Genomic DNA, 10913 nt, shown 5'->3' with positions numbered 1-10913 from the left:
AAAAAACGCGACTTCTATTTCTGAAAATATCACAGTTAGGAGATTTATAACGAGTGGTCCCCTGCATTATTACAGCAAAGCGCGTCATTACAGTACTAAGCCGCTGCAATGGAGCAGCTCTAATGCTATTAAATTAAAGATGATGTAGGCTACCATAGAGCAAAAAAAGTGAAAGTAACAAAAACTAGTAAAATACATTTTAATGGGCATAATTAAGTGTGAAAATAACCGAAGGATATACAGTCAAACCAAAAATTATTCAGAGACCAGATATAATTTTTGATCTTTTTTTACTAGTGGGTGCAGGACACTATTGCTAATTTATGTAAGTGAGGATAGCAAAATAAAGTAAACTGTGACAAATTATACCCAAAAATTCTTCATACAGTGGACTACCAGTAAAACTGATACAAATTTGAGACCAAAAATTATTCAGACCGAGTCCGGGGGAAAAAATTTAAGTTCAGGTTTGCATGAACCTGGATGACAGCATGCCCAGGAGACTATATGCTGTCATTAAGGCTAAAGGTTGCCCGATTAAGTATTGATAGTTGTGTAAATACTGTCATACTGTCTGAACAATTTTTGGTTGATTGTAATCCATTACATACCTTTCTATCAAAGTTATCTAACATTATAAAGCTGAATTTGTTCTGACACAGTTAAACTCTGAGTTTTTGTCATATTTTATTACCATTTTCTAAACTATAGCGAATAAACTGTGATAATGGGAGAACTGTTGAAGGTGTCTGAATAATTTTTTTTTGACTGTATCTATTTGATAAATGAAGTTAACCAACTGACATTATACATACTCTTTTGGTTTCTGTACCCAATATTTAAAAAATTTACAAATGCTATAAAAATATCGGTATCGGTACTCGGTATCGGCAAGTACCAAAAATAAAAGTATCGGACGAGTACTGGAAAAAGTGGTATCAGTGCATCCCTACTTCTTTTTAATGACGGATATATAATATTGATAGCTGCTAATATAGACAGCTATTTCCTCTCACGCAGGCGCAAAACAAACATGTGTTAGTTTGCAGTCAGCTGTAGTCTGTGCGGTTTGTTCAAGTGCCGATTTTGGTCCAGACGCTGCCAACGCGAGGTGACAACACTGTCGGCTTTCGTCGCCTCTAGTTCTTTTAAGTCGGCTTGGTGTGTCCTGGCCTTTAGTTCATCGTCTGTATATTCTGGTTCAAATAAGTAAGGCTGGGCAAAAAATTGCAAGTGATCCTCTCTATCGAAATCTTCAGAAAAGTTTACAAAGACTGTTTAATGTACAGCGTGTCATTTTCTGCTTGTAAACACAGCAAAGTGCATTCTGGTTCTACTACAGAAAGCTGGCTCTTCTGTCGGTTGCTCCACGCGCATGTGTTGTGGTACTCCTGTGAATGTGCTTCGAAGACTGACAAGGAAGAGAAAAAATAGTTTTCTTTGCGCACAAAAAGTATTCCTGTAGCTTCACAACATTGCAGTTGAACCACTGATGTCACATGGACTATTTTAACAATGTCCTGACTACTTTTCTGGGCCATAAAACGTTTCAGTTGCTGCAAGGTCAGAAAGCTCTCGGGATTTCATCAAAAATATCTTAATTTGTGTTCTGAAGGTGAACAAAGGTCTTATGGGTTTGGAACAAAATGAGGGTGAGTAATTAATGACAGAATTTTCACTTTTAGGTGAACAATCCCTTTAAGAAATAAATGTGTATTTGTGAAGAATCATCTGAATGGTTTACTGTCACATGAGATGAAGACTGTACTCCATTTTTTTTTCTTCTAAAATAAGTTTTTTAATTAGATGTATTTCAGCATGTTGAAATGATGTTAAATGCAGTGTTTCACTAAACGCTAGAGATAATTCTTACTCTCATTAGCTGCTGCCCCTGTAGTAGTGTAGTTATTTTTATTTTTTTTGGTGATGCAAAGACCAAAAATTAGACAGTGGAACACACTTATTACCAAGATTTACCAGCAAAGACAACATTGGCAAGGCAAACACGAGGTGGAAAGATATAATGAAGGAGAAAATCCTGAGTAGTAGTGAAGACAAAGTTGCTTCTTTTTTTGTTGGACAGCTTAGGGAATTAATTATTCTATAGACTGCTCTCTAAAACTCAAGTATCAATGTCATTTACATAAAACTCAGAGACAATCATGCTGAGCCATGTCAACTGAAATGACACAAAACACAGTAATGTTAATGCAAGCTAAAAAAAAGGTACTAATGAGCAACATTTAGGAGTAGATGATGTACAAAAACATACCTTTGAGGATAGGCTCCTTCCCCAGCGACAAACAATTTTACCATTTTTTTCTGACAGTTTACCAACAAAGAGGCAAAGATTTAACTCAGGTTTCAAGCAGCAATTGCACAACAATTTTAGCACACAAACTTTTACCAACAGGCTTTAACCAAAAAAAAGTACATATACAAATTCTGTCAAGTTCTCTTCCTACACATACAGTACCCTAAGAAACCTGTCCTGCATTTGAATGAACATCTGAGGAGAGTTACTCTTGCATAAGCCCTTCTTATTGCCTTTTATGTGACGCCATACTTCAGGAGAGAGCTCTTATTGATAATGCAGACTGGCAGGGAGAAAAAAAGGGCGGAAACTTTGGGTTGGTGCTCCGTTAGCACCAGTCATACTTATTACTGACTGTATGTGGTATGGAAAATATTAAAAATCAATCAGAAGTAGCAGAAAACCAAATAAAAGGCTGCATAACTACAAGAACTGATCTGTAAGCTGGAGTCAAGACACCAATGAAATGGATTTGGTTCAATGATTAGTAATCAGGTATGAGATGATACTATACCAATGACCACATGCATGTCCAGGGTGGCTAGATGTCTGGAAATCTCATATCCCATTCCTCTGGCTCCCCCTGTAACTATGGCAACCTTTCCATTCTGCTTGGGCAAATCTGGGCAAGACAGGAAATTATGAAAAAAATTAAATTATGATTTTTTTTCTTCTGTAATATCTAAAAAAAAGATGTTTTACACTGACAAGGACTGTCTTTGTTTGGGACATATCCTGTCATCCCTCTGTGAGTGTTCTTGGATGTGCCGTGGTCTCAGGGATCATTAAATGTAGAAACGGCATCCTACACTGATGAAAACAGCATAACCTGCTTTTGTGATAAACCTACTTATGATGCTATTCCTTCACTCTTTTGCTTTATGGGTACTTATTATTAATTGTGTAAAAACACTTGTGTTTTCAAGCAGAGAAATTATGGCAATCATCACTGATAAGCAAAGTTACTTTTTGTTGCCATTTCCATGTTAAAATATCCAGTTAAAATTAGTTAATTGCAAAGCTTATATTTTTCAGAACATAGTCCAATAATGCAAACAAGTCTTAAAATCAGTGTTTTTTAATCATGTCCTTTTTTTTTCTTCTTTCTTTCTTTTTTTATAGCTAATCCGGTCAGGCTTCCGAAGATTTAAATATTTCTGATACAAAAGACCATTGTGAGGATGGATTTGAGTCTAATCCTTTTGCTTTGCGCTGGGACACGGTTGAACTTTAACAGTGATTTAAATTTAAATAAAGAGCCGTCTACAATTGCAATGGCACAATCTTAAGTAGAAACATGTGATTAGTTTGTGATAATGCATGCATCACTGAATCTCTGGCAACACTCTAAATTACCCAGAGTATTCTATAAATTAAATTACATATTCTTTAATAAATGGGCATACGCGACTATAATTGAAATCCAGCATTTCAGCCAGAGGCTAATAAACTTATAAGACATTTAAAACAAATACATTATAAATACAGTACATTTCTAACTAAGTGAACATCAACCCATATTATGTAATCACTTTTAATGAAATGTATTATAAAGTGTCTTTATAAAAAAGACCTCAGCTTTGGAGTAAACAGGTCAAAGGTTACAGTCGGCTATGTTTAGATAACAAATGAGAAACATGTTTAAACTATTTCTTTTAAAGTTATGCATAATAACAGCCAAGTTAGCAGCCATAATATGCAAACTAATAAACTTCAATATCAGAAAGTATAAGGATGTGTTCAAAGAAAGTAGACTCAAAAAAACAAAAAACACTGTAAATGATAATAATTTATCTCTAATCTCTCATATCTTTTACTGACATTTTTGTTTATTTATTTTTTACAGTAGAACAGAAATAACAGTCTCCTTTCATTAACTTAAACCTTTCACCATACAATATAAGTGAGCGGGGACTGATTGTGTTACTCCGCGTAGCTAATTTCGTTTATCGGAGAAAAAAAACTAAAAAACATACTGTTTCGGAAGAACATGAACGTGAGCAAATAAATGCAGAATTTTTGTTTTCGCGTGAACTGTCCCTTTAAGCGCACTTCTCACAAAGCGATTCTAAACGTCCCCAATCTACAGCTGACAGCTCCTAAATAACGTTACTGAATGCCTGTTTGAGCTGCTGTTCGACAATAAAACAAGCCCGTCAGATCACTACAAATCCGTGACCATAAAAACCTCTAACCTGGCAGGATGAAGGATCTGTTGAAAAGCTGGTATAGAAGAACTTTGACGCCGTCTAAGTAGAGTCTGATGAAGCCGAGGACACAAGGCAAAAGCCACCACATGTTTGAAGATGACAGCGAGTGTCTCAGTATTTACACGCCGTGCTGAAGTACAGCAGGATTATCAGCTGTTTGTTCGATAGTTCCGCTTTCTACCTCAATCACCGTAGACACACTAGACTAGAGAGTCTGGATGCAGATTTACGGGGAGTAGCCACTACCAAGAAAGGGCGAAACAAATGTAGCTGAAGAAGATTACCAACAAACTTTTTAAGAAAAGTAAATAGTGCAGTCTACGTTAGCCCATTTCCACCACGGAATAAAAAATCTCACAGTTCTGTCTTTTTTTTTCATCGCAGTTCTGAGAAAACAGCAAGTTTATATCGCTGACTTTTTTTCCTCAAAACTGCGAGAAACAAAGTCTGAATTGTTTGATAAAAAATTGAAATGTACTTTTTTATTTTTTATTCTGTGGGGGAAAGGGCGCCATACAGTGTAGTTAAAGGGATAGTTCACCCCCAAAAAATCCAGTTAATGTAAGTGAAGTGACATGTGGCCAAGCATGGTGACCCATACTTGGAATTTGTGCTCTGCATTTCACCAATCCAAGCGCGCACACACTGTGAACACTCACCCGGAGCAGTGGGTATGTGCTGAGGCGCCCGGGGAGCAGTTGGGGGTTTGGTGCCTTGCTCAAGGGTCTCACCTCAGTCGTGGTATTGAAGGTGGAAGAGAGCACTGGTTATTCACTCCCCCCACCAACAATCCCTGCCGGACCTGAGACTCGAACCCACGACCTTCGGGATACAAGTCCGACTCTAGCATAACATAGTGTAGCATAAATAAATAAAAATAAAAATAAATACTTTGACACACAATGGGTACAAGAAACTGTTTGTTTACTCACTTTCTTCAAAATATTGTGAAGAAATTCACAACTTGAGTGAGTGAATGATGACAAAAATGTAAATTTTTAGGTGAACTATTCCTTTAAGAGATAGCCTACCCTGAATAAAAAGAGAGATTTTAGTGGCCAGTGCAGATCTAATAACTAGAGAGCTAGCCAACATAATGCAGATAGATACCCAATAATAACATTTCATGGTAGGAAATAAGATAAAACTGCTAAATTTAACTGAACTGTTTTTTTTAACAATATTTACTTAAAGTTCACAATTTATTTGCACTATTTTTAAATGTAACTAGGTGGAATAAACTTCCATGTGTGTGCCTGTGTGTGTGGGGGGGGGCATTGTCAGGTTAGATTTTATGATGACCTTAATCGGCCAGTTGGGTACAGTTATCAGGCGATGCAGATTAAATATTGATAGACTGATAGATCAAAATCTCTTATATGTTATGCAATGTTATTTTATGATGTATGGTGCAAATGGGTGATATAGGTCATTCTGTACGAGTATGCTTTTGATCACCTTCCAGCCCATTTCCCCCCTGTAAATTTCTGTTTATTTTATTTAATATAATTTTTCCCCCTACATTTTGTAAACTGGGGAGACCCTCAAATTTAGCAGTTTACTTTAGATTCTTCTCTAAATAAGTAAAACTCCAGTACTGAGGACCCACCTACCTGAATGTTTTAGATATCTCACTAATTAAAACACCTGATTCAACTCATCAGCTTTTTAATGTGTTAATAACAAGACCTCTTAAAACATTCTGGGAAAACTAGAGCTGGGATATAGATGCGTCAGATGTTCTCGCGCCATTGAATTACACAAGATGTGCTTTTGGAACATTCTCAAATCTTGCTGGATAACATGGATCATCAGGTTTACTTGTGGAGATGCCAAATCACCAGCTTAAATTCTGCTGTCAATTACCAAGACATTTTGAAATTCATGTTCATTTTTCAGTTAAAACTGTCACTTGAATTGTTATGCTGACAATAATTTGTCATGAAAATAGTTATATTAGAGAAATCCAAGATAGAAGCATTTCCCTTATTGGTCTTCCTCTGTCTCTCTCTCTCCCTATATATATATATATATAATATATATATATATATATATATGAATAATCTCTGGCTGTTATACTCTATATTCTTGGCACCAGCAGTTTTTTTCTGTTGGGAGCAAACAGGTATTTATGTAGCCTACTGTCATACAAGAGGGATGTGTGCCATGAAAACCCCTCAAGAGAGAGAAACGCAAACCTGGAGCTCAGCTTTGGTGCAGTGACAGCAGGTTGTGGAGAATCCTTGATGTTCGACTAGTACTATGTAAACAGACATTTTCTACTGGAAGTGCTCTCAGGCCTTATAAATAGGGATTGTGTCTGAGAAAAGAGGCTGAATGTCTTAGATTGTGGAAACTGAGCAATTTAAACATGGACCTGTTACTGAATTTTTATAATGTTTGAGAATTCAGGGGGAAAAAAAGAAAATGTTGGACATGGGTCAAAGAGGCTGAGGTGTGACAAAATGACAACTTTGTTTTCCACATCGGCACTCAGGATTTGTCCTCAAAGGTTAAATCCATGCCGCTTATCAAAAACTAATAATTACGTGCCATTGTGACCTGAGGAGCTTCTGCCTTGCTTCCTCTTCTTGTCTTCATCTCTTTTAGCAGGCATGTTTCTTTATCCTTTCAGGGCCAAGGAGGTTGCTTCCCCTGAGCATGTTCTAATACTGACCTGAATCCCTACTCACACTCGTTCTTTCCAGAAGTGCTAAGCCTGCAGACAAACAAGCACCCACACATAAACTCGATTTTCTCTCTCCCTCTTTTCCTCTTACTCTGGATGCTGGATAGCAAAACAGCTGTTGTATTTCCCCCTTCAGAGTTTGTTTGTATCTGCAGACTCCTTGTCAGAATGCATTCAGAACAACAGCACTTTTAACCTGGGAGCTCCAACCCTCCCCCATCTCTCACTCTACCGCTTCTTATTTTCTCTCTCTCTCTCTCCGGTTCCACAGTTCCAAGGACAGTTGAGTAATTTGTTACATATGCGCACATGGAGTGTAGTTGGCATTCAGAGCATGAGTGAAAATTCTGTTATTATTTACTCACCCTCATGTCATCCAAACAGTACTTTCGTAACCAAAACTTAGAAGATCCAAAAAGATCATAGAGGCATCATAAAATGAATCCACATGAATCAGGGGGGTTACGTTTTGTGAAGATCTATGATTGCTTTGATGACAAGATTTAATTTAGGTTTTTATTTAAATCTAAACAATGATCAAAAAACATCACATATGGTAAACACGGAAGCTCAAATGTGAGTGGATTCATTTTACAATGCCTTTATGATTATTTTGGATCTTCTAAGTTTTGGTTACATGGACTTTTAATGGAGGGACAGAAACCTCTCAGGTTTTAGTTCAAATATTGTAATTTGTGTTTTGAAGATTAACCAAAGTCTTACAGTTTCGGAAAGACATAAGTTTGAGTAAATTATGGCAGAATTTGCATATTTTACTTACATTAATAATAATGTAATTAATCAATTTGGCATTATGACTTATTTCATATCACCTCTCAGCTTCATACTGTTATTGATAGTGGTTTTAAGGCATGAATATAATGGGTAGCTGTGTTACAATTTAATAATATATCATTTATTTTTCTGTCAACACAATCATTGCAAAATATGTATGTACAGTATGTCCGTATGCATGTATTTATTTAAAAAATAGTTATATGAATGGAGCTGTGGTCATTTTGTAAAGAATACAATGATACAAGAACCAATTTGGTGTATATATATATATATATATATATATAAAGCCTATATATGCAGCGGGTAAAATAAGTATTGAACACATCACCATTTTTCTCAGTAAATATATTTCTAAAGGTGCTGTTGACATGAAATTTTCACCAGATATCAGTAACAACCCAAGTAATCCATACATACAAATAAAACAATACAAATAAGTTCAGAAATTAAGTTCTGTGTAATAAAATGGAATGACCCTGGGAAAAAGTATTGAACACACTTACTGAAATGTATTTAATACTTCGTACAAAAGCCTTTGTTGGTAATGACAGCTTCAAGATGCCTCCTGTATGGAGAAACTAGTCATATGCATTGCTCAGGTGTGATTTTGGCCCATTCTTCCACACAAAACAGTCTTCAAATCTGGAAGGTTCCATGGGCCTCTTCTATGAACTCTAAGGCTCCGTTCACACTACAAGCGTGAACTTCTTCTATTTATGAAGTACTGGCACAAAGTTCAAATGATTTTAAACAGTCGTCCAGTGCAGACTAAAGCCCCGTTCACACTACAAGAGACAAAGCGACACGATCCCATTCATTTCAGTGGAGAGCTGGCGATTTCCTGCGACAAGCGCGACGGTGGCCGTTGGCAACAGATGGGGCGTGTCCAGCGACACGACAAAGTTCAGAATCCTTCAACTTTATGCAAATGAAGAGCGACTTTCGGGAGCGACAGCCAATAGGAAAGAAGATGGCAGAGCTCATGTGTTCGTTCTCCTCTCAGCCATAGATAACCATATGCAATGGGAAAAAAATAGGCTCTGTTTCTCATTCATTTTTGTCTGTATGTATGGATTTAATTCATGTTTATATTATATTTAGTCCTTTTGCCTCCAAAATGTTTGTATTTAACGACAAAGTTGCTGCTAGTGTGAACATGCCGTAACTTTAGCTGTTGCGGCGTGGTGCGACAGCTGTCGTGTTCGGTGTAGACACGGTGTAATAGATTTTCTATTGGATTCAAGTCAGGTGATTGGCTGGGCCATTCTAGCAGCTTAAAGCCTCGTACACACCGGGATGATTATTGCGCGCTTATCGCCGACGTTTTTCGACGCGTCTTTTGTGTTCATACCCAAGCGAATTTCGTTGGCGATGAGTCGAGTGAATGTGCAAATTCATTTCCTGACATTAGATGGCACTTAATGAAAAACAGAAATACCCCGGTACACATCGAATCCTATTTGATCAGCAATTCTTCTCCATAACAACTCCCTCTTATCGAGATTTTTGTAGTCGCTAAGCGTTTGTCATAAAGCCCTTTGTGTTCAGACACCAATGAGACCAGCAGCTCTACATTCATCTTGCCTCTATGCATCTTCTTGGTCTACTTACTTCCTCTTCGTCATTAGGTATCAATGTGTGCTCGGCAAGACCGTTTTGTGCTTGAGTGCCACCAAGTCGTGTTTTACTGTAACTTCAGCAGCTCTAGGCACGTGAACAAAAGCGCCAATCTCATTGTTCGGACAGTTTTTAACGCAGCCCTTCAAACCAAAAAAACAAGCCCGAGGCGGTTTCTAAAAAATTACGCTTTTACGCCTCGCGTTTTGCGAGTCGGTGTGCACACTCACATTGGCGCCCTTTGTTTAGTCACGAGGCGTTAAACGTCGGCGATAATCACGCGCGATATTCGTCCCAGTGTGAACAAGCCTTTACTTTCTTTGTCTGAAACCAAATGAGAGTTTCCTTGGCTGTGTGTTTGGGATCATTGTCTCGCTGGAATGTCCACCCTTGTTTCATCTTCATCATCCTGGTAGATGGCAGCAGATTTTTATCAAGAATGTCTCTGTACATTTTTCCATTCATCCTTCCTTCAATTATATGAATTTTGCCAGTGCTACACCTTGATGTTTTGGGGTGATGTACAGTGCCATTTCACCACCAAAAATGGTGTGTATTATGGCATCCAAAGAGTACAATTTTGGTCTCATCTGACCAGACTATATTCTCCCAGTATTTCACAGGCTTGTCTAAATGTTGTGCAACAAACTTTAAATGAGCTTCAACATGCTTTTTCTTCAGCAATAGAGCCTTGCGTGGTGAGCGTGTAGATGAAATTGTAGCCGTTTTGCAAAAGAAGAAATAGATAAATATATATATAAAAAATGGAAACGATAACGCATAATCAACGCTTTGCCGACTATGGAACATCTATAGGCTATATATTGGTGAATTAAAACAAAAAGAACAAATATAAAGACATGAAGCTGTAGCAATGAGTTCTCACTGAATCTCTCCATAACGAATGGCTGAAAGCATGAACCAAATTCCAAACGCTCTCATATCTTAAGCGCACAACAGGCGAACCACAGGTGTCTATGGCAAGCCGTTTATCGCATAAACCCAACTAGGCTATAGCCTATCTATTTTTACATTTCTGTATTTTCATCATATATTCAATATTACTAATAACTTAACTAAAATTGGCCTTTCTGACTAGCTGCATATATAAAATCAATTCTAGCTTGAGATAAATGTTACCTGGTGACATATAGGTACGAGTATCCAATTATAAATAAGCTCTTAAAAGGATATTAACTACTGAGAGTTACTAGTTCCAGAAATCCTGGGTTTGGAGGGATTGAAGTTTAGCTCTAATTCCAATCAAACTCATCTGAACTAAAGT

General features: G+C 37.3%; 1 protein-coding gene across 4 annotated transcripts in view; it reads right to left on the bottom strand.

Annotated features, from left to right (window-relative positions):
• The window catches only part of LOC107552235 (dehydrogenase/reductase SDR family member on chromosome X-like), a 56131-nt gene that overhangs the window by 43104 nt on the left and 2114 nt on the right, over window positions 1-10913 (bottom strand). For 2 of the 4 annotated variants that reach the window (XM_016234082.1, XM_016234083.1), the window contains exons 1-2: window positions 4510-4697; window positions 2829-2936 (exon numbers count right to left, since the gene is read on the bottom strand). In XM_016234082.1, the coding sequence (XP_016089568.1) occupies window positions 2829-2936; window positions 4510-4612 (211 nt within the window). In that variant the 5' untranslated portion in view covers window positions 4613-4697. Of the gene's footprint in view, window positions 1-2828; window positions 2937-4509; window positions 4698-10913 lie in introns of those variants that run through there. The other 2 variants (XM_016234085.1, XM_016234084.1) reach the window with 2 other exon arrangements.

Source organism: Sinocyclocheilus grahami, unplaced genomic scaffold (genome assembly GCF_001515645.1).
Source record: "Sinocyclocheilus grahami isolate Dianchi unplaced genomic scaffold, SAMN03320097.WGS_v1.1 scaffold443.1, whole genome shotgun sequence".
NCBI lineage: Eukaryota > Metazoa > Chordata > Actinopteri > Cypriniformes > Cyprinidae > Sinocyclocheilus > Sinocyclocheilus grahami.
The sequence above is the reverse complement of the archived record's forward strand: the minus strand, read 5'-3'. Positions and strand labels throughout refer to the sequence as shown.